Source organism: Phaenicophaeus curvirostris, chromosome 23 (genome assembly GCF_032191515.1).
Source record: "Phaenicophaeus curvirostris isolate KB17595 chromosome 23, BPBGC_Pcur_1.0, whole genome shotgun sequence".
Taxonomy (NCBI): Eukaryota; Metazoa; Chordata; class Aves; order Cuculiformes; family Cuculidae; genus Phaenicophaeus; species Phaenicophaeus curvirostris.
This window is the reverse complement of record NC_091414.1, coordinates 3,422,276-3,446,640: the sequence shown is the minus strand read 5'-3', so window position 1 is coordinate 3,446,640 and position 24,365 is coordinate 3,422,276. Positions and strand designations below refer to the sequence as shown.

Sequence of the window (24,365 nt, the reverse complement as noted above, 5' to 3'; positions counted from 1 at the left end):
TTCTTGGCCACCTGGGCCACTGCTGCCTCATGTTCAGCTGCTGTTGACCAGCACCCCCAGGTCCTTCTCCACCATCCAACCACAGGGCAAGCGCCCTGCTCTGGGCTGGATCCACCCCAGCGTGCAAGGAGGATGCTCGTGCCCCAGCCTGGCCCCACACAGCACAGGATGGGTTAATGCAACACCAAGGAGTCCTGGCTCAACATTCTCGACCCAAAACCCAAGCTGGTGGCCCCCACCTACCGCGCAGCCCCACCAGAACAGTGCACCCCACCACGACACCCCCCAAGCCCAGGGTCACATCCCTAATGGGCACTGGGTGGTCATGGAGACCTCACCAGAGCCCCCCCGGCACCCAAGTGCTTACAAAAATGATGGATTTATTAGAAACCAGAGACAGAAAACACTTAAAAACAAAACAATTAAAAAAGGCTGGTTTTTGAGATGAAACGTTTGAGTCACAAACGAGAAAGATGAGAGGGTCAATGGGGGGGTTGGGGGCAGGGGGCTCCTAAGGGATGCCAGCATGGGGAGACGTTGGTCCCAGAAAAAGCTGCAAAATTCCCCTCCCAGGAGAAGCCCCAGGGCTGGGGCGGTGATCCAGCACCCGCCTCAGGCGAGGGACAATGCCCCTAAGTTAGGGAAAGGGATTTCCTTCCCAGTTTTGTGGAGGCTTTGAAGCATCCCCAAGCCCCACCAGCCCAGGCAGCCCCAGAGCATGGGGTTGGTGGGGGCAGGACAGGGATAGAGACCCTCCAGCCCCCCCAGAGGAGGTCCCTAAAAGCCCCTTCCTCCTCCCTGTCCAGCCCAAGTGCTTCACAGTTGGGGTAGAGGAAAGGGGACACGGCTGCTCCTCATCCCTGCTCCCTCCAGGCTGGACAGGGGGGTCTGTGGTCCCGTGGCAGAAGAGGGTGGGGGGCACCAACCAGGCTCCTCCTTGTCCCCACGGCCTTGGAGATGGGGAGAAAATGGGATGGAGGAGCAGCGGGAACAGGGACCATGAAGAATCTCAGGCCACCGCTGTAGCGAGCTCATCCATTCTCAGCCCTTCAGCTCCCTGCAGCCACCGTCCATGGACGGTTTTCCCAGCTGGGGGGGTCTCCAAAGCCCTCCAAGAGGGCAGTGAGCGTCCAGCTGGGTTGAATGGTTCCATGTCAGCGTCCTGGGCACGTGTTCCTTGTGGTCCAGCTTTGCCAAGTGCCATGGACTGGGCCCAAGCCCTCTCCAGCCGGTGGGGAGGTGCTGCAGGTCCCAGCCAAGGGAAGGGGGACAAAAGGGGCCACCACGACCCAGTCAGTCTTGCAAGAGGTGGACAAAGCTGGCTGGGAAGACACCGGTGCGGGAGCCATCACCCTCAATGAAGCCAACCTGGGGGTGAAAGAAGGGGTGTCAGGGGTGTGGGAACCCCATCTCAGGTCAGGGAGGAGCTCTGGGGCTGATATCTCCATTCCCCAAGAGATTCTGAGGGATAAGGGCCCCCCCTAGACCTCCTTCCATGCACAGATGGGGCAGGGGCAGACATCCCCCATGAACACTCAGTCTCCTCCATTAGAGAAATGTTGGGGAGAGGAACCAGGGTCGGGACCCCAGCATCCATCCGTGCCCCACCAGCACTCACCCAGCTCTGCTCGTCCTCCTCCCGCGTCACCACGATCACCTCTCCCTTGGAGAAGGTCAGCTCCCGCGCTTTGTCCCCCTTGCAGTCGGCCACCGCTCGCACCCGCTTCTGCCTCCCCTTGGCCTGCAAAGTCGGGGGGGCGAGAGGGTGACAAGACCCCTCCCCAAGGCTGTGACCCCCTTGAACCCTCCATCTGCCACCCCAGGCTACGGGGAGGTGGGATCTTTGGGGATGCGGGTTCCCCATGTCCTGAGAGCCCCCTCAAATCACGGCACCTACCGGAGCAAATCTCCTGGGCATGGGCACGGGGGGCACCTTGCTCGGCGCGGGGTCCTCGGGGCCACCAGGGCTCTGGGGGGACGCGGCAGCCGACCCGGCTTTGCCCACCACGCCGCTGATGCGCCGGTACGAGCGGGTGCTCTCCGAGCTGCAGGGATGGGGGGCACAGCATCACCACCCTCTGCTAGGGTCTTCGTCCCCATCCCCCCTTCCCCAGTGGGTCTCGGTGGGGTCCAGGCTCCCCAGTGGGACCAGGATCCCCCCCAGAGCCTGTTGATGCTGATGGAGAAGGGACTTTATAGGTGCCACACGCCCATCCCCCCTCGGGTGAGCCCGTCCCACCACAGCTTCCGAAAAAGAGGAACCAATAACATGCAGGAGGGTCTTGGTGTCACCCCCCCAAATATTCAACATCACTAGGAACAACCCAGCACCCTCACAGCTGTCCTGGTCCCCTCCTGCTCTCCAAGGTCAGCATCAACTCCCTCCAGGACTCCAGGTCGTGGGAAGGAACCAGGTGGGGAAGGGGCTGGAGGATGAGGGTTATGAGGAGCAGCTGAGGGACCTAGGGGTGTTTAGCCTGGAGAAGAGGAGGCTGAGGGGAGACCTCATTGCTCTCTCCAACTCCCTGAAAGGAGGTTGTGGAGAGGAGGGAGCTGGGCTCTTCTCCCAAGGGACAGGGGACAGGACGAGAGGGAATGGCCTCAAGCTCCACCAGGGGAGGGTCAGGCTGGACATTAGGAAAAAATATTTCACAGAAAGGGTCATTGGGCAGTGGCAGAGGCTGCCCAGGGAGGGGGTTGAGTCCCCTTCCCTGGAGGGGTTTAAGGGACGGGTGGACGAGGTGCTGAGGGTCATGGGTTAGTGATTGATGGGAATGGTTGGACTCGATGATCCGATGGGTCTTTTCCAACCTGGTGATTCTATGATTCTATGTCCACGACCGGGAGGGACCCAGCAGGGGTTGAAGCCAACCTGCCATACCAACCCCATACCCAGGATGGGGGGTTCCTACCTGAACTTCACAGGGGGGATGTCGGGGGCCGCGCTGCTGGCTGGGGGGCTCAGCTCCGGCCCCCGCCGCGTGCCATCGGTCTCCGAGCGGGTCTCCCAGTATGCTGCCCGCCGGCTCTCAGCGGGGCTGCGGGGGCCGGGGGCCGAGGGGCCAGCAGAGCCGTCCAGGGTCCCCGTGCTGCTGGCAGAGGGGAGGCTGCGTGGCACCGGAGTCTCTGCCAGCCCCAAGAAGTGCGGCTCCGACGCCTGCCGGGGGAGCTCGGGGCGCTCTGGGAGGAGGACACACGACGGGACAATAAACTTGATGTGTACCTAGATCTAGTAAAGCCTTGAATGCTGTTTCCCACCACATCCTCTGGGAGAAACTGGTTGCTGGTGGCATGGATGGATGTACACCTTGATGCCTAAAAAACTGGCTGGGTGGCCAGAGCCATGAGGAATGGAGTTAAATCCATTTCCATTAAGAAAAGATTTTTCACAGAAAGGGTGATTGGGCACTGGCAGAGGCTGCCCAGGGAGGGGGTTGAGTCCCCTTCCCTGGAGGGGTTTAAGGGATGGGTGGACGAGGTGCTGAGGGACATGGGTTAGTGATTGATGGGAATGGTTGGACTCGATGATCCAGTGGATCTTTTCCAAACTGGTGATTCTATGATTCATTTGGAGCACGTGGTGTCCGCAGGGCTCAGTGTTGGGGCCAGCTCTGTTTCATATCCATGACCTGGATGATGGGATCAAGTGCTCCCTCAGTTTGCAGATGACACCAAACTGGGTGGGAGTGTGGATCTGCTGGAGAGCAGGAAAGTTCTAAAGAGGGACCTGGCCAGGCTGGATCGATGGGCCAAGGCCAACGGGATGGGAGTCAACAAGGCTCAGTACCAGGTCCTGCACTTGGAGCACAAGAACCCCAGGCTTGGGGAAGAGCGGCTGGAAAGCTGCGCGGTGGAAAAGGACCTGGAGGTGCTGGTCGGCAGCAGCTGAACATGAGCCAGGAGTGTGCTCGGGTGGCCAAGAAGGCCAACAGCATCCTGGCTTGGATCAGCCACGGGGTGGCCAGCAGGAGCAGGGCAGGGATTGTCCCCCTGGAGCCAGCACTGGTGAGGCTGCACCTTGAATCCTGGGTTCAGTTTTGGGCCCCTCACTCCAAGAAGGACATCGAGGGGCTGGAGCATGTCCGGAGAAGGGAACGGAGCTGGGGAAGGGGCTGGAGAACAGGAGATCTGGGAGCAGCTGAGGGCCCTGGGGCTGTTTAGCCTGGAGAAGAGGAGGCTGAGGGGAGAGCTCATCGCTCTCTGCAGCTCCCAGAAAGGAGGTTGTGGTGAGGTGGGTGCTGGGCTCTTCTCCCAACTAACAAGATGAGAGGAATTGGCCTCAAGCTGCAGCAGGGGAGGTTTAAACTGGGTATTAGGGAAAATTTCTTCACAGAAAGGGTTGTCAAGCCCTGGCAGAGGCTGCCCAGGGAAGTAGTGGAGTCACCATCCCTGGAGGGATTTAAAAGCTTTGGAGATGTGATGCTTAGGGACATGTTTGGTTTACAGTTAGACTCAATGATCTTAAAGGTCTTTTCCAACCTAAACGATCCTATGAATCTACATCTGGATAGAGAGACTCGCTCACCATGGGTGATCCCCCTGCCCCAACTCACCGGTGGGGCTGTGGCCGGATTTGGAGCGGGAGCCACCCCGTGTTGGGTTTTTGAGGGGCAGTGGCGGTGGGATCTCCTCGCTGTGGGCCCGGCGGGGCGTGGGGCGCGAGGGCACCAGGATGCTCTCATAGGTCTTGTTGGTGATGTCCATCCCCATGCAGCTCCAGCGGGTCTGGGGGCAGGCGGGCAGGGGGCTGGTGGCCAGCGGCGACGTACCCTTGAAGGAGCGTTGGAGAGGGCTCACCTGAGGACAGACACCCAGCTCCAGAGCTGCCCCACGGCCCCCAGAGCATCCCCAGGGTCTGCACCCCTCCAGCCCCCTCCCATCCCATGGTTACCTTCTCCTCCAGCTCATCCTCGCTGTCGTAGGGGAACTCTTGGGGGGGCTCCCAGTCATAGTCCACGTGGATCTGCAGGGAGAGCTTCCCCGCCTGCGCCTGCTCCAGCTGCAGGACGGGGTAGGACAAGGGGGCTTCAGCAGAGCGGGGTCAGGTCCCAGCAGTCCCCACCCAGCTCTTCTGTCCCCTCTCCCCAGCCTGAGCATCTCCCCCAGCCCTCCATCCCACCTACCAGCTCCTCACACTCGCTGTGCTTGAGCCTCCTCGCTACGTCCAAAGCCGTCTCGCCTGCTGCGTTCACTGCATGAGGGATGAAAGGGGCCGCATCCAGCTTACAGCCTCGCTGCTCCGCACCCTGCAGAGTCCCCAGCCTCCCCGTTCCCAGCATCATACCAGTGGTGAAGGCAGCTTTGCCCTTCAGGAGCAGCTTGAGGCAGTTGGGTTGGTTGTAGAGCGCGCTGTAGTGCAAAGCCGTGTTCCCGTCCTGCGTTACCCGGTCCAGCGTTCCCCTGCGCGGGGCCACCAGCAAGAAATTCAAGGCTCAAGAGCACACGAGCATCAGGCCCCCACACTTGTCCATGCTCCTCTCGTGGGGGAACAGGGGAGGGACACCAGGGGCAGCTGGGGACATACCCATTCTGGATGATGAAGTCCACCAGGGGAAGGGACGATCTATCAGCGTGACGCACGGCCATGTGCAGAGCCAGCTCACCCGAGTCCTGCCGTGAGATGGAAGGGAGAGGAGAGCTGGATCTGAGGATGCTCATCTCTCCAAAGACGAAGGGGAGAGGAGAGCTGGACCCGAGGATGCTCATCTCCCCTAAGATGAAGGGGAGAGCTGGACCTGAGGATGCTCATCTCCATGGAGATTGAGGGAAGAGGGGAGCTGGTCCCAAGGATGCTCCTCTCCCCTGAGATGAAGGGGAGAGGAGAGCTGGACCTGAGGATGCTCATCTCCCCTGAGATGATGGGGAGAGGAGAGCTGGACCCAAGGATGCTCATCTCCCCAAAGAAGAAGGAGAGAGGAGAGCTGGACCTGAGGATGTTTGTCTCCCCAGAGATGAAGGAGAGAGGAGAGCTGGATCCAAGGATGCTCATCTCCCCTGAGATGATGGAGAGAGGAGAGCTGGACCCGAGGATGCTCATCTCCCTCAAGACAAAGGGGAAGGGAGAGCTGGATCTGAAGATGCTCATGTGCCCAAGAGCGTATCTCCATTCAAGGCCAGGCAAAGCCTGATCACGGGCTCTCAGCGAGGGGGGAAAATCCTGTTACACTGTTAGAGGTGGCTGTGGCAGCGCAGGACTCACCTGGCCCTCGGGGCTGGCCAGGGGCTTGGTCAGATCGTGGCCCTCGGCGAAGGCCTGGAGCAGGGCCAGGAGGTCATGGGCACGAATCGCTTCCCAGAGGCGGTGGGGGTCGTCACGGCCACTTTTCTGCACGTAGCGTCGCTCCATGTACTTGGCCATGATGTACTCCTTGCGGGCAGCCCTGTGTGAAGTGCAGCGTTCATCAGCTTGGACAGGGATGGAGACCAGATCCCCTCCCATCTCCACCTCAGCCAGTGGCGCCCTGGGCTCCTGCCTCCTCCCAAAAACTCAGGATCAGGAGGAAACCTCAAAAAAGGTGCTGATCCCCCCCAGAACCCAAGTGATGACACCATAACATCCCCTCTCCTACCCTGGGCTGGCTCCAAGCTGATGGGCAGCAGCACAGAGACAAAGATGGACCACACACAACGCACACCTCCTTCTCCAGCCTTCCTCCTCCTCCTCCTCCCAGCCCACCCCGAGCTCCCTGGCCAGTGGCTGACTCACATATCGCTGCCGGCCGAGGGCTTGGGGCTGTCCTGCGTGGGCAGCGTGGCCTCCATGATCTCGTTAAAGCGAGCGTTCCCGACGCTGACGGCCAGCTACGTCCAGAGAGGGACGAGAGGAGATGAATCCTCCTGGCTGCCCCCACCCTGCCCCAGCCTGATCCCCATCCCGAGGCAGAGGGAAGGAATCATGGAATGGTTTGGGCTGGAAGGGACCATGAAGGTCATCCAGAGCAGGTTGCTCATCCACTGGATCCACTCAGGACTTCCCCAGAGCAGCATCTGCTCCGGGGAAGATGCTCTTTTGTGGCAGGGGCAATTTATTTTAAGAGGGGGCTGCCAGCATCCTCCTTAGTAAGAGACTTTGCAAATCCCACCCCCCTGCTTGCCCAGACCACCGTGCTGGGGGTTGCAAAACACCACAGGGGAAACTGAGGCACGTTTGCGAGCGCTGAAGCAAACTGGGCACAGATAGGATGAAAAAGGAGGGATGAACTCAGCATCCCAGGAGATTTGGGAGCTGCAGAGGGTGATTCCCAGTGGCCCTGAGACCTCCAGGCTTGGGGAGCAGCTTACCAGGAGCTCGGAGGTGCTGAGGACATCCAGGGTGAGGGACTGGATGCGGGAGTAGTGCACGCCCAGCTCCCGATGGATGCCAGAGCACTCGATGCATGTCAGGATACCCAGGTTGGTGGAGAGCCAAGTGGGATCTGTTGGAGGGGGGCAGCACAGGGCTCAGCATCACCACCCAACCCCATGGGATGCTGCAACCCTCCCTGGTACCCAACCCACACCTGCTGTGAGCTCAGCATCACCACCCAACCCCATGGGATGCTGCAACTCACCCTGGTACCCAACCCACACCTGCTGTGGGCTCAGCATCACCACCCAACCCCATGGGATGCTGCAACTCACCCTGGTACCCAACCCACACCTGCTGTGAGCTCAGCATCACCACCCAACCCATGGCATGCTGCAACCCACCCTGGTACCCAACCCACACCTGCTGTGGGCTCAGCATCACCACCCAACCCCATGGGATGCTGCAACCCACCCTGGTACCCAACCCACACCTAGTGTGAGCTCAGCATCCCCACCCAACCCCATGGGATGCTGCAACCCACCCTGGTACCCAACCCACACCTGCTGTGAGCTCAGCATCACCACCCAACCCCATGGGATGCTGCAACCCACCCTGGTACCCAACCCACACCTAGTGTGAGCTCAGCATCCCCACCCAACCCCATGGGATGCTGAAACCTTCCCTGGTACCCAACACACGAAGCCCCACCCTACCTGGTGCCCCGCAGTCACAACACTGCTTGTTTCCAGGCATGTTCTTCACCTCGCTGATGACCACCTTGGTGAGCTCCTGCACGCTGCTGTCCGCCCCGCTGCCCATGGCTGCGCCGCTGCCGTTGGGTTCCCCCTTGAAGGCGTTGCTCAGGGCTTCATCCTTGCTGTTCTGCAGCACCGACACCCACCTGTGGGCAGGGGGGAGCCCCAGTCAGGAAGAGGAGGAGGAGGAGGAGGAGGATGGGGAAGGCAGAGCAGGATCCAGCAGCACAAGGAGCAGGGATGGGCTGCGGCACTTACACGAGGCATTCCTGCTCGTCCTCTGCTTGGAAGTGATAGGTCCTGTTGTCTGCAGGGATAGAAAGAGGGAGGAGAAGGTATGGGGGGGTTCAAGGATGCCCAGGTCAGCAGGGAGGAGGTGAAACTATTAACTGAAACTATTAACTAAAACTATTAACTATTAACTAAAATTAAATCATTGTACATCACTCTTCCATCACCCAAGCCCTGTTGCAACGTCTTTCTGTCTCAAGCTTGCAAGATCCCCTTGGAGAGGTTGGTCCTTCCTCCTCAAAGGCAGCAAGGGAGATGCCCAGAACCAGATCAGGAGGGTAAAGGGTGCTCAGGTGTGGTTGCAGGGCTGGCAGAAGGCCAGTTGGCCTCTGGGAAAACCCACTCAGGATGTTCTTCTCCACACACGGTTCCCATCTGCAGCTCTGCCATCTCTGGGTCAAACACACCCATCCCAGCATCCCGCTCCGGGCACTCACGCGTTACCAGGTCGAAGCATTTCTTCTCCTCGGCGTGGGGCCGCACCTGGCAGGTGAGGAGGTTCAGCTTGACGGGGGGACGGTTTATCTGCAAGGTGTGAGAATGGAGGCAGGTTAAAGGACTGGGAATGGGGGGGACATGAAGAACCAAGCGTGCACTGGTGAGACCACTCCTCGAATCCTGGGGTCAGTTCTGGGGCCCTCACCACAAGAAGGATGTTGAGGCTCTGGAGCGAGTCCAGAGAAGAGCAACGAAGCTGGGGAAGGGGCTGGAGAACAAGAGGAGCATCTGAGAGAGCTGGGGGTGTTTAGCCTGGAGAAGAGGAGGCTGAGGGGAGACCTCATTGCTCTCTGCAACTCCCTGAAAGGAGGTTGTGGAGAGGAGGGAGCTGGGCTCTTCTCCCAAGGGACAGGGGACAGGACGAGAGGGAATGGCCTCAAGCTCCACCAGGGGAGGGTCAGGCTGGACATTAGGAAAAATTATTTCACGGAAAGGGTCATTGGGCAGTGGCAGAGGCTGCCCAGGGAGGGGGTTGAGTCCCCTTCCCTGGAGGGGTTTAAGGGACGGGTGGACGAGGTGCTGAAGGACATGGGTTAGTGATTGATGGGAACAGTTGGGCTCGATGATCCAGAGGGTCTTCTCCAACCTGGTGATTCTATGATTCAAAGCCTGCCTCCTCCTCACCGTGCTGTGGGAGATGGTCAGACAGCCGTACTTCACACCACACTTCCTTTTCTGCCAGACTTTGCGTATCCTGAAGAGGAGGAATGGGGACAGGTTGCATAGCCCTGATCACCCACGTACACCCACCTCCCAGACCATCCCTGGCAGCCCTTGGCAGAGGCCTAACAGCTTTCTGGACGTGGGGTTGTGCTTCCTGCAGCTCACAGACCACAAAACATCCCACTGAGCAGGCTGCCCATGGGCCATTCTGGTCAACAGCATCACAGAACCACTAGCCCCAGTTCAGCAAAGCACATCACCACCTGCTTAAAACCTGGTGCCCATCACCCAGAGGTCTACCGAGAAGGTGAAGACTTTCTCTTCGGGGCTCTAAAGGTCTTATTTCTCAGCCTAAATAATCCCATCAGGATTCTTTCTCCATCCATGGACAAGAAACAATGAATTCCTCCTTCTCCCATCAGCCACACAGCTCCAGGACTTGGTTCCTGGAGACCCACATCCAAAGACACAACATCCACACAGCACCAGCCACTGTGCCCAGCCAGGAAAGCATCCCAGGAGAAGCATCCCAGGTGTCAGAGCTTGCTGGTGGCCTTCACAAAATACATGGGGTGATGACACCAAACTATAACAGCGAAGGCCCCCTGCACCACCCCCAAACCTCCTCCTTTCCAAGCTGCAGTTGGAGAACCACCAACCCCTCACCACCAGCTCTCAGGTCTCCTCCAGCCTGGGGGAAAATCCCCTTCTCCGAGCATTAACAGATGCCTAAGACCAGATGGGACCGACTGCACCTGAGAAGACCTAACATCCCAGTTCCACCTCGGGATGTCCCAGCTCTGGGGCCTCCCATGAGGTTGGTGTTCTCCCAGTCCACAGCAACCCCGTGATGGAGCCACCCATCCTACCCGTCGCTCTTCTTGTACAGAAATCCCGACTTCTCCGTCCCATACTGCTTGTTCCCTTGATGCTGGTGGATGCTGTAGCCGCTGCCAGAGTTCTTCCTGCTCAGGTTCTCCTGAGCTCACCGGGGGTTGCGGGAAAGCATTTAAAAAGCAAAGTGAGAGGTGGCTGCTGTCCCCAAGTGACCTCATCCGTTAAGTGGGAGCAGTGTCCATGGGGATACCAGCCTCCAAGCATCTCCCAGGTCTCCTGCTCTGCTCCCACCAGGTCCCCTGTGGTCCCCAGCTTCTCCTTCTCTGCTGCTCCCCATCTCCCACCCCTCTTAAGCACCCAGCACCCTCCTTCCCTGCCCATCCCAGGGTCTCACCTCCTTGCTCTCCAGCTGGAGGATGCTGCGGAGGGAATCGCGGGTCTGCGTGAGCTGCTTCACCTCCTCCTCTTGCGCTTGGTGGAGCTGGAAAGGGAGGTAGCTGCCCTCACCGCTGCGCTGAACGCGGGCGTTCTCGGGGTGGGGGGGGCTGGCACGGGGAGGGTGACATCTCTGGGGACGCGGCTGAGCGATGCTGGATGGCCAGCTGGGGGACTTACCGCATGGAGGGACACGGCAAGCTTCTCAATGAAGGGATAGAGGTTCTGGGCAGCCTTCCAGCCGTCTTGGAAGAAACTGGGCATTTATTTCATGTGATTAAGATTCAGATGGGGAGGATGGAGAGAAAAAAAAGAGGGTTTCTTTTGAGAAAACACGGCAGGAGACCATAGAAATCCTCCCGTGGAGCTGTTTTCTGGTTGCTTTGCTACTGGGACCCACAGAGACCCCACCAAAGGCCAAGCCCAGCCCATGGGGTCTGGCTACCCCAACTCTTTGGGGTGTTTTGGATGCAGGATTGGCCTCTTGTTCAATTCAAGCTCATCTCACCAAGCACTAGCCCTGATAGAGGCCTGGGGGCCGCTGGGTCGGAGCCTTAGTTGAGGGCACACTCTTAGCCAACACGATCGTCCCCTCCCTGCCTCAGTTTCCCCACTCAGGAGCTGGGAGAGATGACACGACACCCCCACACTGATAGTCCAGCCTCGTGGAGCAACGGAAAAGGCGAGGGGGTGTTAATCCTCGCTCCAAACACCCTCGTTACAAGCCCCGTGGCTAACGGTGGAACCGCTGGGCTGAACTCATCCCTGGAAATCCATCCAGAAACCAAATCATCGGATATATCCCAAGCCAACCCACTTCCCCCAGCCCCTACAGACACGTTTGCAGTTCCTCAAGCCAACAAAGCACAGTCCAAGTCTCTGGATGCAACCGGAGAGTGACGGGCTCTGCCCAGCATCTTCGCCAACAGCTTTATGGAGCTGGGATGGAAGAAGGTGCCCTCAAACCCTCATGGGACCTCCCGGGGTGGACGACTGACACCAAGGATGAGACCCCCCACACTCCGACCCAGGCAGAACCTACTTGTGCTGAGCATGGAAAAACTTGATGAGGCTCTGCAGGAAATCTGGTCCTTGCTTCATCTGAGACTCGCTGGCTTTCAGCAGGTACTGGAGGAGGAGAAGACACTTGGTGAGGTGATGGAGACAAGGAGCAGCTGAAACCATCCCAAAGGAAAGAGCAAGAGCAACCTCCTCCCTTCCCAGCACGGGGAGGAGGGTTAGAGAGCTGGCTGAGTCTCAAGAAGCCGAGTCACAACGTTGGATCTGAAGGCAGCTCGCTAGGGACCACCCTCAGAAAACCTGGCTCTGGAAGCCCTCCAAGCCCTGCAAAGTTCAAGGACCAAGGCGAGCCCTCAGGGTTTCCAGCTGAGCATGCTTCTCCTGCTGCTCATTACTTCTGGAGTTAATAAATAACCAAAAGCCAAGGCGGCTTGAGAAGGAAGAAAAAAGAACTAGCCTAAACACTTCAGACGTGACCCTTTTGCTCCTAAAAAATCAGATTTCAAGCAGCGAGCGCCTGCGGCACAACAGCCCTGGAGGTCTGCAGTCCTCGCGGAGGTGTCCCACGGGATGGGGAATTTCAGCTTTATACATCAAACCCATCCATCAGCTGCAGGCAGAAAATACACAGAGCCCTGCTCGCCCCGAGAAAAATAAGGAGGGGAGAGAGATTTCCCCGCTGTGAGCTCCTCCCCAGGCCGGTGCAGCTGCTGGAGGATGGGTTTGAGCAGGAGGTGAGGGGAGGGGAAGGCAGCCCTGAGCTTTTCATGGTGGGGAAGCACCATAGCAGGACAGAGCTCCTGGGATGGAGCCTCCTAGGGCGCAGAGGGAGGTCACCTGGGCTGGGAAAGGTGGTTGAATTGCTCCCTTCATGTTGGAGATGCAAAACCAACGTGGCACCTAACCCACAGCCCCAGGGTGCCTGGCATTGGCTGGATCCCCTAAGCGAAGTCCCAGCTGGAGAAGACCATGAGTGGCTGATGCAGGGTGGTGGTGGCAGGGAAAGGAACTGGAGTCCTGTGTTGTGGAATCATCAGCTTAAGAAGGATATGGAACTGTTGGAAGGGGTCCAGAGGAGATGATCTGAGGGCTGGAGCATCTCTGCTATGAAGAGAGGCTGAGAGAGTTGGGGATGTTCAGCCTGGGGAAGAGAAGGCTGCGGGGAGACCTTAGAGCAGCTTCCAGTGCTGAAAGGGGCTCCAGGAAAGCCGGGGAGGGGCTCTTGACAAGGGTATGGAGTGACAGGACAAGGGGGAATGGCTTTACATTGGAAGGGGGAAGACTTAGGTTAGATATTAGGAAGAAATTCTTCACCATGAAGGTGGGGAGGTCCTAGAACAGGTTGTTCCATCCCTGGAGGGGTTCAAGGCCAGGTTAGATGGGGCTTGGAGCCCCTGATCCAGCGGGAGGTGCCCCTGCCCATGGCAGGGGTGGAACCGGGTGGGTTTTGAGGTCCTTTCCAACCCAAACCATTCCATGATTCCATGATCCAAGCACCCTGGGAAAGCAGCAGCTCCCGTGCCCGCCGGCACACACCACGCACGTGCGCTCGCTCGCACGCAGCCGCTCTGCGCGGGGTTGCCCCTCCTCAGCCGAGCTGCAGCTCCCGCGTTTCCATGTGCTGTTATTTATTTCACAGTGCTGCTATTCAACGCGGTGACTCATCTGGCCGGGTCCCAGCTCCACAGCCCTGGGTCTCAGCTCCTCAGCTCTGCGTCCAGCCCCACTGCAGCCTCCCCTCCACGCTCCCAGCCCTCTGTCGGGGGGTTACGGGTCAGCACCAGGCTCTGACACGGCTGCCTGGCCCTCAAGGACGTGGGAGACCCCAGAAGAGCCTGGTGGAGTCTGTCCCCTGCTCTGTGTCACTCTCAAGAGGTTTATGGGACCCAACAGTCCCCGTCGTCCCCAGCAGAGCCTCTTACCTCACACATGTGGAGCTGGAAGAGGCGCCGCTCCTTCTGCAGGTCCTCAGCCACCTCCACCGCCGACGGCTCAGCCTGGATAACCCTGCCAAGCGGGCTCGCTCCCTCTCCTTCTCCATCTTCGCCCTGTGGGACAGAACAGTGGGTCGGGGACATCCCATGGGATGGGTTACAGTGGGGATGGGAGCAGGAGAAACATCTCCACCCCCTTTGCTGGAAAATGCTGGACCCTCCCAGTGGCCAACTGGCATCAAGTGGTGCCCGGCCGCAACCCCAGGACAAATCACCCTTGTGCAGAGCAGGATTAGGCAGATTTGGGCAGAGGCAGCAGGTTCCTTACACTTTGGCCTCGTAATCCTTCCAGGCTTTTTCAATCTGCTTCTTGGAGTCCTGCAGCAAAAGGAGAGAGGGGACGGAAGGCATCAGGGAAGGTGAAAGGACCTGGTGGCACCAAAACAGCTTTGCTCTGTATTACTGCGCCCTCCCTGCTCCTTGGGGACAAGGAATGTCCCTCTAGGTCTTCCTCACTTGGCCCTCAGAGCTGCCCTTCCAGCTCCATTCAGCTCCTTCCTGGCCACAAGTCTGTAGAATGTCCCCAAATGGGGGACGTGCAGCCTCGGACCCTCGTGGAAGGTGCCAGAGGGGACTCACCAGGCGGCTGTCCTTCAGCTGTCCCTTCAGCAGGCTGTCCAAGGGGAAGGAGACAATGTTGTTGAGGTTCTGCACCTGCAAAGGGCAGAGACGGGGTTAGCACAGGGGGTCCTTCGGGGCAGCTTGGGGAACTGGAGGTCCAGGTCAAACGCTGGGTCCTGCACTTGGGGCACAACAACCCTGAGCAGCTCCAGACTAGGAGAAGTCTGGCTGGAAAGCTGCCTGGAGGAGAAGGACCTGGGGGTGTTGGTTGACAGCGACTGAACATGAGCCAGCTGGGGTCCAGGTGGCCAAGAAGGCCAATGGCATCTTGGCTTGGATCAGAAACAGCGTGGCCAGCAGGTCCAGGGAGGTTCTCCTCCCTCTGGACTCGGCACTGGGGAGACCGCTCCTCGAATCCTGGGGTCAGTTCTGGGCCCCTCACCACAAGAAGGATGTTGAGGCTCTGGAGCGAGTCCAGAGAAGAGCAACGAAGCTGGGGAAGGGGCTGGAGAACAAGAGGAGCAGCTGAGAGAGCTGGGGGCGTTTAGCCTGGAGAAGAGGAGGCTGAGGGGAGACCTCATTGCTCTCTGCAACTCCCTGAAAGGAGGTTGTGGAGAGGAGGGAGCTGGGCTCTTCTCCCAAGGGACAGGGGACAGGACGAGAGGGAATGGCCTCAAGCTCCACCAGGGGAAGTTTAGGCTGGACATTAGGAAAAAATATTTCATGGAAAGGGTCATTGGGCAGTGGCAGAGGCTGCCCAGGGAGGGGGTTGAGTCCCCTTCCCTGGAGGGGTTTAAGGGACGGGTGGACGAGGTGCTGAGGGACATGGGTTAGTGATTGATGGGAATGGTTGGACTTGATGATCTGGTGGGTCTTTTCCAACCTGGTGATTCTATGATTCTATGATTCTATGATTCTAGGTCCTTCCCAGCACTTTGAGTCCCCTTCCAGCTCCCCAGCTCCATTGCTGCCCCGTGAAGGGTTAAAGAGGCTGGAAACTGCAGGCATGGGGCAGGCTGGGGCTCGTTGGAGCTGGCTGCAAGATGTCTGACGAGAGGCTTTTCCTACAAACCACATCAGCGCCGCGACTGCCAAAACCAAAGCTGTTCCCCCACGGCACCCGGCGACGCCACCAGCCCCTCCACGGCCCCGTGATGTCAAAAGCCCCCACCAGGGATGGCAAAGGGGCTTCTCAAGGTGTCCCTGTTTCCTGAGGTTTGGGGTTGGCCAACACCAGCACCATGCAGGGGTCTCCAGGGGGGATATAGGGGTCCTTGGGGAGGTTTGAGGGTCCCTGGGGGGGGTGTGAAGGTCTGTGGGGGGGATGCAGGGGTCCCTGGGGGGGATACAGGGGTCCCTGGGGGGAGATGTGACAGTCCTTGAGGGGGATGCAGGGGTCCCTGGTGGGGATGCAGGGGTCTCATGGGGGGATGTGACAGTCTGTGGAGGGGGGTGCAGGTCCAGATTTCTCCTCTCCTGAGGCTTTTGGTCCCTGGAAGCACCCGAGGAGAAACCCAGCTCTGACCAAGGAGGAGGAGGTGGGGCACCCCCCTTTCTGACAGCTCCAGGAAGACTCCGGAGGGGGGAAAAAACTAGTTTTTTTGGATCCAGTGGATGGTCCCAGCACGTAACCCTGCTTGCTGATCCCATGCCAGCAGCACGTGGGGTGGGAAGTGGGAATTGGCATGGCTCTCGCCTCAGAACCACTCCGATTCCTCTCTTCCCATCGATCCCCCCTGGCGCACGGGGGTCTGGGACAGCAGGGAAGACGAGGAGGAGCAGGGAGGCCCAGACTGGGGGAACTGGGAGAAGAATACTCCAAAATCCAAAATTCTTGCTGGGGGAAGGGCAGCAGAAATAAATCTCCTTAAGCAAAGCCAGGGCTAAAAACACCCTTTGGGGGAGAGAATCAAAAGGGACCTGAGCAAGGAGAGGGGGGCAGAGGCACAGGACCCTCAGGGCTTTGCTGCTGGGTGTGCAAGGACCCAGCTCCCTCTGGGAATTGGCTTTTCCCCCGGAGATGTTCCCGTGGTGGGGAAGGTGCTGGTGGCTCAGCTCGCAGCCGCCTCTGCCTGCTTCTCCACTACACGGCTCGGCGTGGCTTTGATTTACTTCTTGGCAAGCGAGATCAGAGATGTAATTGATGCAAAAAAAAAAAAAAAAAACCCAGAAAGAAAGAAAGAAAAGAGAAAAAAAAAAATAACAGCCCCAACCGCCACGGAGTTCCAGCGTTCGCAGCCCTGGTGGAGCTGGGAATGAGCTGTAAATCCACTAACGGGGGTATCGGATGGCTTGGGAGCACCAGGAGCGTGTCCTCCAGCCCAGGATGGGAGCTGGGGTTGCAGCTAAACTGGGAGGAGGGGCTGCGCTGGGTGGGTTTTCCAAATCCAGATGGAGCCTGGAGCTCTTCCCCAGCTTGGCAAGAGCACAGAGGAGCCTGAGGTTGCACTGGAGACGACGACGTGAATCTCACAATCCCCCCTGGGTGGTTAAAGCCTCCCCCCCGAGACCTCGCAACGTGCTCACGGAACGCGGGGCTGCTCACCAGGTTCTTGAAGAGCGCGGTGACCTCGCGGGTGAAGACAGCCAGGTTGAGGAAGCCGGTGGAGAGCTCGTGGTTGTTCTGGGAGAGGTGGTTGTTGCCGAAGTTCTCCAGGGCTTCACTGTACTGCTCCTCATTCTCCACGTGGGCTGGGAGGAGAGAGAGTGGTGAGGGACGTGGGGTGGCCCTGCAGCACCGCATCCCTTGGAGGTGGCCTCGTCACGAGGTCCCACCACCACCTATCATCCATCTCCTCATCCCAGAGCAAAGCTGGGTCGATCCTGCTGCAGGACAGCAGCCGTGCGGCTTCTCCAAGGTTTTCAACATCCCTTTTTAGGCCAGTTTTGGGTACCCCATCACATCACCAAGATGAGCCCCCCCAACCCCATGGACCACAGGTCGATGGAGGATGGGACAGCCACAAACCCCACCAGCCTGGTGGCCCGGGGATGCCCATCAACTCTCGAAGCACAACTCACTGAGCCCGGAGACGTGAATGGCTTTCACATATTTCCTGATCCTCTGGAGTACGGCTTGGTCCCCGTCCAAGCTCTGCGAAAGCAAAGAAAGAAAACAAACCGAGCTCGTTAGCCTTGCCAAGCGCGGCCGCCGCTCCCCCCCGCCCCAGCCCAGCTGGCCCTGGGTTGCTCTGCCATGCAGATGTGTGGGGCAAGAGCCAAGCTCGCGGGGCTGGGAGAGGAGCCGGAGCCACCACGGGGATGCCGGAGCCACCGTGTCCAGCCGGTCCCCTGCCAGGCCTGTGGTCCTCGTGGCTTTCGCTTCGGCTGCCCTCAGAGAGGTGGGTTTGAGCAAGAGGGTAGCATGGGGTGAGAGGCCTGGCCAGCATGCCCAGCATCTCTTTGGATTCAAGCAGCTTCCAACAACCATGGAAAACGCCTTCCTAGCTCTCGCATGGGCTGTTTCAACCAGGGAGGGGATAAAGCATCGCCTAGCACCAATACAACAGCCCATCTCCATCATCCCAACACACGTTCCCACAGCTCAGGGCCAAGCATGGTGGGAGAGAACCACAACAACGCCCAGCAGGGATCCACGGCGGAGCTAAAGATGAGACCCAGCTCCCACCGATGCTCGATAGAAACCTAAACCAGGTGAATCCCACACTAGGCTCAACCCTTCCACAACCCTCGGGCTCGGGCAGGGTCTTGGCTGTGGCCCCAGCAGCACGGACCACCTACAGCCCCAACACAAAGCCTGCATCTCCCCAGCACCCTGCTCCTCCTGAAGCTCCCAGCGGCCACATCCGCTCAGTCAGAGCGGTCCCCATCCCCATCTTGGTTCTCAAATCCCTACTCCATCCCTCCCTACTCAGGCAGCCCCCACTTACCCCCAGTGAGCATCAGGGCAAACTCAGCCTCAACCCAACACCAACACATCACCAACCCAACATCAACCCTGAGCAGCTCCAGACTAGGAGAAGTCTGGCTGGAAACTGCCTGGAGGAGAAGGACCTGGGGGTGTTGGTTGACAGTGACGGAACGTGAGCCAGCAGGGGCCTAGGTGGCCAAGAAGGCCAATGGCATCTTGGCTTGGATCAGAAACGGCGTGGCCAGCAGGGCCAGGGAGGTTCTTCTCCCTCTGGACTCGGCACTGGGGAGACCGCTCCTCAAATCCTGGGGTCAGTTCTGGGTCCCTCACCACAAGAAGGATGTTGAGGCTCTGGAGCGAGTCCAGAGAAGAGCAACGAAGCTGGGGAAGGGGCTGGAGAACAAGAGGAGCGGCTGAGAGAGCTGGGGGTGTTTAGCCTGGAGAAGAGGAGGCTGAGGGGAGACCTCATTGCTCTCTGCAACTCCCTGAAAGGAGGTTGTGGAGAGGAGGGAGCTGGGCTCTTCTCCCAAGGGACAGGGGACAGGACGAGAGGGAATGGCCTCAAGCTCTACCAGGGGAGGTTCAGGCTGGACATTAGGAAAAAAATATTTCATGGAAAGGGTCATTGGGCACTGTCAGAGGCTGCAAAGGGGGTTGAGTCCCCTTCCCTGGAGGGGTTTAAGGGACGGGTGGACGAGGTGCTGAGGGACATGGGTTAGTGATTGATGGGAATGGTTGGACTCGATGATCCAGTGGGTCTCTTCCAACCTGGTGATTCTATGATTCTATAACCCATCGCCAACCCAACGCCCGCAGAGCATCGCAGCCGAACACAATCCATCCCCAGCCATCAGGAAAGGGTTAAAGGCGCCTTGGCTGCAGGTACCAGAGGGATGATAACAGGCTGGAAATATTTAGAGGGCGTGAACAGCAAGAAGGGCAGGGATGAAACCGCGGAGGAATTACAATAAAGAGGCGCTCGCTCTCTCTCTCACTCGCTGGAGCTGGAGCTCTCGCGAAGGTTTTCGGGCTGATGTCAAGGCCGATTTCCTGACAACGGGGTCAGCCTGGCTCCGGCGCCGCTCTCCGAGGCCCTCGTTGGACAGGATGCTGCGGACGAGCTTTGGCTGGGATGAGCCGGCTGGAAGGGGACTGGAGCTGAGGAAGGAGCCAAACCCCCTGTTCCAAAGGGGTTTCGCAAGGCATCGACAGTAGGGGAGGGTGTTGAGGTGCTCCATAGCCTCCCACACCCGCTCTCTGCACCAAATCCATGTGCCCCAGGCTCTCTGGAGTGCGGGGAGGGACAGAGGCATCCCCTGCTCACCAGGGATGCCTGGATGCTCCAGGCTTACCAACATGGCATAGCCTTGGGAAGGGGAAACTGAGGCAGCATGAGATGCTCTGGATGCCTCAAGGCACCATGCAAGCAGGGGAAGAACAGTTTGGGTTGGAAGGGACACTAAAGATCATCCAATTCCAACCCCTATGGGCAGGGACACCTCCTGCTGATGTCCGAGGCAGGGGACAGAGTCCTTGGCTGCATGGGGACAACATTTTGAGCCCCCACAGCGCCCAACTCGGGGATGAGGGCTCCAGATCAGGAGAAACTGAGGAACCAGCACAGCGGGGACGGGAGTAGAAGGATTCTCCACAGGGATGGAGGAAGGGATGGATCCACACCTGCACCACATCCACCCGGGGACCCTGTGCTGCCACTGCCACCCCCGAGGATGCTCAATGGGGACCATTCTTCTGCCTCCCCCCGCCGCCGCCGGCTCGTGCCGCCCAGCGAAGGAGCCGCTGCGGGTGCCAAGGACCAGGCTGGCAGCAGGACGCAGCGCGGCCCCCGGTGCAAAGGGCGGCGTGGAGCAGGGATGGGGCACTAGTTACACAGTGACAGGGTGAGCCGGGAGCCCGAACACACAGGTGGCCTCTGCCATGTCACCCTGTCCTGGCCCAGAGGTGCCCCAGCCGCTTGTGACATCCTCACCACAAGAAGGATGTTGAGGCTCTGGAGCGAGTCCAGAGAAGAGCAAGGAAGCTGGGGAAGGGGCTGGAGAACAAGAGGAGCGGCTGAGAGAGCTGGGGGTGTTTAGCCTGGAGAAGAGGAGGCTGAGGGGAGACCTCATTGCTCTCTCCAACTCCCTGAAAGGAGGTTGTGGAGAGGAGGGAGCTGGGCTCTTCTCCCAAGGGACAGGGGACAGGACGAGAGGGAATGGCCTCAAGCTCCACCAGGGGAGGGTCAGGCTGGACAGCAGGAAAAATATTTCAGGGAAAGGGTCACTGGGCAGTGGCAGAGGCTGCCCAGGGAGGGGGTTGAGTCCCCTTCCCTGGAGGGGTTTAAGGGACGGGTGGATGAGGTGCTGAGGGACATGGGTTAGTGATTGATGGGAATGGTTGGACTCAATGATCCGGTGGATCCTGTCCAACCTGGTGATTCTATGATTCTATGGATGCAGCACCCAGCCCCAACTACCAATGGCTGGATCCGACTTTCCAGCCCACTCCGGAGACTTTGGGTTCTGTCTCTGCAGCAACTCCAAGGACCCTGAAGGCACGCGAGCACCCTGGGAGGGGAGAACCCCCTTTAATCCCAGGAGGGAAACTGAGGCACGGAGCAGCTCCGGCAACACCAGTACCTTGGTCTTGCCCCCCTGATTCAGGCCCAGTTCCCAGATGGATGCATGTGGCCATGCCCTGTCTTGGGGACCTGGGGGGACGCAGCCACCACTTCCCACCCGGCAGCCACTGCAGCAAGACCAGGAACCCTCGCTCCCTCCTGCTCACCAAGCCACCAGTTGGGATCTGGAATGGTGACAGGGAAGACCAAGGCTCTGCTTGGTCAGAGTCTCTCCCAGTCCCCAACCCTCCCCAAAGCCACCACTGTTTAATTTCCTGACACCCCATCAGGGCTCAGGGGGCAGAGAAGCTGGGGATTGTTCAGTTGGGTTTCCCTCTTCCCCTGGCACTGGAGCACGGGGATAGAATCATAAAATCATAGAATCATAAAATCATAGAATCATAGAATTAGCCCCTACAAGTGTTCCTCACAGCCTGCAGTGGGAGCTGGGGATGCTCAGCCCCATGTCCCCCATCGCACACACGATGCGGGTCACGACTTCAGCTCTCATCCACGCTCCTGGAGCATCACAAAGCAACCCCTGCAGAGACCCTGGGAGACTCCTCTCCTCTCCCCATCCCCGTCCCCCTTCATCACAGCCTCTCCAAGCAGCCAAACGAAATTCCTGCTGCTTCCCTCCCGGCTGGAGCTGCCTCGAGAAGATCCACGGCACCCAGCGCATGGTGACAGGGATGGGGATGCTCCACAGAGGGTCCCCAGATTCCCAGCCCCAGAAGCCCCATCCTGCTGCCTCCAGGGATCCCAGCAGCCCCGGCACCTGGGGCCCCCCGCGCCCCGCCAGCCCTGGCTCTCCTTCAAAGCCATTCCTTCGCTAAGAGGAGTTGGCAAAAGCCACGGGACCAGCTGGAAACCGCCTTTATTCCAGGCGGGAGAAGGGGGACCAAGGCACCCCCGCCACCTCCGCCCTTCCCACAATCGCTGCCAGGAATTTGGGGGTGAGGGGTGGGGGTGCAGGCTAAAAATACTGCCCTGTGGCTTTAATCACAGGGGGAACCCTCCCAGGGACACCACATCAGGGCTGGATGCAGGGTAGGAACTCGATAGTGGTTGGAGTAGGGGGAGCAAAGCTCTGCTGGGCCCCAGGGGATGTCTTGGTCCTGGGGGGGTGATGTCCTGGTCCTGAGGGGCATGATCCAACCCTGGAGGGCTGCCTTGGGGGATGCTCCAGCCTTGGAGGCAGATGCCCTGGTGCTGGAGGGTGATGCTCCAGCCTTGGAGGGGGATGTCCTGGTACTCAAAGGGGATGCTCCAACCTTGGGGGGGATGCTCCAACCTTGGGGGCCATGCCCTGGTGCTGGAAGGGGATGGTCCAACCTTGGGGGGGATGCCCTACTGCTGGAGGGGGATGCTCCAGCCTCGGGGGGGGATGTTGTGGTGCTGGAAGGGGATGCTCCAACCTTGAGAGGGATGTTCCAACCTCGGGGGAGGGTTGTCCTGGTGCTCAAGGGGGATGCTCCAGCCTTGGGGGGGATGCCCTGGTGCTGCAGGGGGATGCCTCAGCCCAGGGAGGGGGTGCCCCTGTCCCAAGCAGCACCTCGACCTGGAGACAAACCCTTTAAAGCAGACTTCAAAGGAGATTTTTCCCTACTTCTGCAGGCTTGGCCTCCCAAAAAGCACACGCTGGAGGATGCACACGGTGCAAAACACCCACTAGGGGTAACCACCGAGCTCGGGGGGCTCGGAAAGAAGCGGGGGGACCCCAATAAAAAGAAACCCAAGGCAGGGGGGTGCCCTGGGGCAGCATCCCGGGGTGCAGGGGGGGTCCCCATCCCCATCCCCTCCATCCCGAGCCGCTCTCACCTCCTCCAGCGCCCCCACCGCCCCCCGGCACTTGTGCATCTTGGCGGCGGCGGCGGCCGGGGGGCAGCTGAGCTCCTCGCCGGTCACAGCCAGGAATTCGGCCACGCTGAGCTGCTCGGGCATGGTTGGGGGCAGCTCGGGTCCCGGGGAGCCCCGGCTCAGCGCCCCAAAGCCGCGCACCGGGCGGCTCTCGCCCTCCCAGCCGTGACGTGCGCGGCTCCGCCCGCAGCTGCTTTAAAGGAGAAGCGAGACCGTGCCCCCAGCAGCACAGCCCGGCCGGACCCCCCCACAGCCCCCCCCATCCCATCCCCCCCTCATCCCATCCCACCTCATCCCACCCCACCCCATCCCATCCCATCCCATCCCACCCCAGCCAGCACCCCGTGATCCCATCCCAGCTCATCCCACCCCAGCTCATCCCACCCCATACCAGCTCCCCTACCTCATCCCATCCCATCCCACCCCATCACACCCCATCCCACCCCATCCCAGACCCCCCAGTCCCACCCCATCCCACCCCATCCCAGCCTCGCCAGCACCCCATGATCCCACCCCATCCCACCCCAGCACAGCCCAGCCAGCACCCCATGATCCCACCCCAGCTCATCCCACCCCATACCAGCTCCCCCACCTCATCCCATCCCCCCCCATCCCAGACTCCCCAGTCCCACCCCATCCCACCCCAGCACAGCCCAGCCAGCACCCCATGATCCCAGCTCCCCCAATCCCACTCCATCTCAGCCCCCAATTCCACCCCAGCCCCCCCAATCCCACCCCATCCCAGACCCCCCAGTCCCACCCCACCCCATCCCACCCCACCTCATCCCACCCCATCCCACTCCAGCACAGCACAGCCAGCACCCCATGATCCCAGCCCCCCCCAATCCCACCCCAGCTCATCCCACTCCATCCCATCCCAGCCCAACCCAGCACAGCCCAGCCAGCACTCCATGATCCCAGCCCCCCTCAATCCCACCCCAGCTCATCCCACACCATCCCAGCTCCCCCACCTCATCCCATCCCACCCCATCCCAAACCCCCCGGTCCCACCCCATCCCACCCCAGCACAGCCCAACCAGCACCCCATGATCCCAGCCCCCCCAAGCCCACCCCAGCTCATCCCACCCCATACATCCCACCCCATCCCAGCCCCACATCCCACCCCACACATCCCACCCCATCCCAGCCCTAGATCCCACTCCACCCCAGCCCCCTCATCACACCCCATCCCATCCTACCACATCCCACCCCATCCCAGCCCCCCAATCGCACCCCATCCTAGCCCCCAATTCCACCCCAGCCCCCCCAATCCCACCCCATCTCAGCCCCTAATTCCACCCCAGTCCCTCAATCCTACCCTATCCCAGCCCCCAATTCCACCCCAGTCCCCCAATCCCACTCCATCTCAGCCCCCAATTCCACCCCAGCCCCCCCAATCCCACCCCATCTCAGCCCCACATCCCACCCCACACATCCCACCCCATTCCAGACCCACATCCCAGCCCAGGCCGATTCCACTCCATCCCACCCCGCACATCCCACCCCATCCCAGCTGCCCCATTGCACCCCATCCCAGCCCCCAATCCCATCCCAGCACCTCCAATCTCACCCCATCCCAGCTCCACATGTCATCCCATCCCAGACCCCTCATTCCACACCCCCAATCCCAGCTCATCCCAGCCCCACATCCCATCCCACCCCATCCTAGCCC

At 59.8% G+C, this 24,365-nt stretch overlaps 1 protein-coding gene across 1 annotated transcript; it reads right to left on the bottom strand.

Moving 5' to 3' along the window:
- Nucleotides 1–437: 437 nt before the first annotated feature.
- ASAP3 (ArfGAP with SH3 domain, ankyrin repeat and PH domain 3) lies at nt 438–22,777 on the bottom strand. The gene is given in 27 exon segments (XM_069875336.1): nt 438–1,368; nt 1,619–1,741; nt 1,898–2,045; nt 2,913–3,180; nt 4,554–4,797; nt 4,892–4,999; nt 5,124–5,191; nt 5,285–5,400; nt 5,525–5,610; nt 6,200–6,380; nt 6,707–6,801; nt 7,282–7,415; nt 8,002–8,189; nt 8,302–8,350; nt 8,772–8,859; nt 9,457–9,526; nt 10,365–10,474; nt 10,727–10,813; nt 10,948–11,023; nt 11,810–11,895; nt 13,710–13,790; nt 13,793–13,835; nt 14,050–14,099; nt 14,361–14,435; nt 16,888–17,033; nt 17,364–17,436; nt 22,655–22,777. Coding segments are annotated over 27 exon segments (2,991 nt in total). The 3' UTR covers nt 438–1,293.
- Between the last annotated feature and the right edge of the window lie 1,588 nt (nt 22,778–24,365).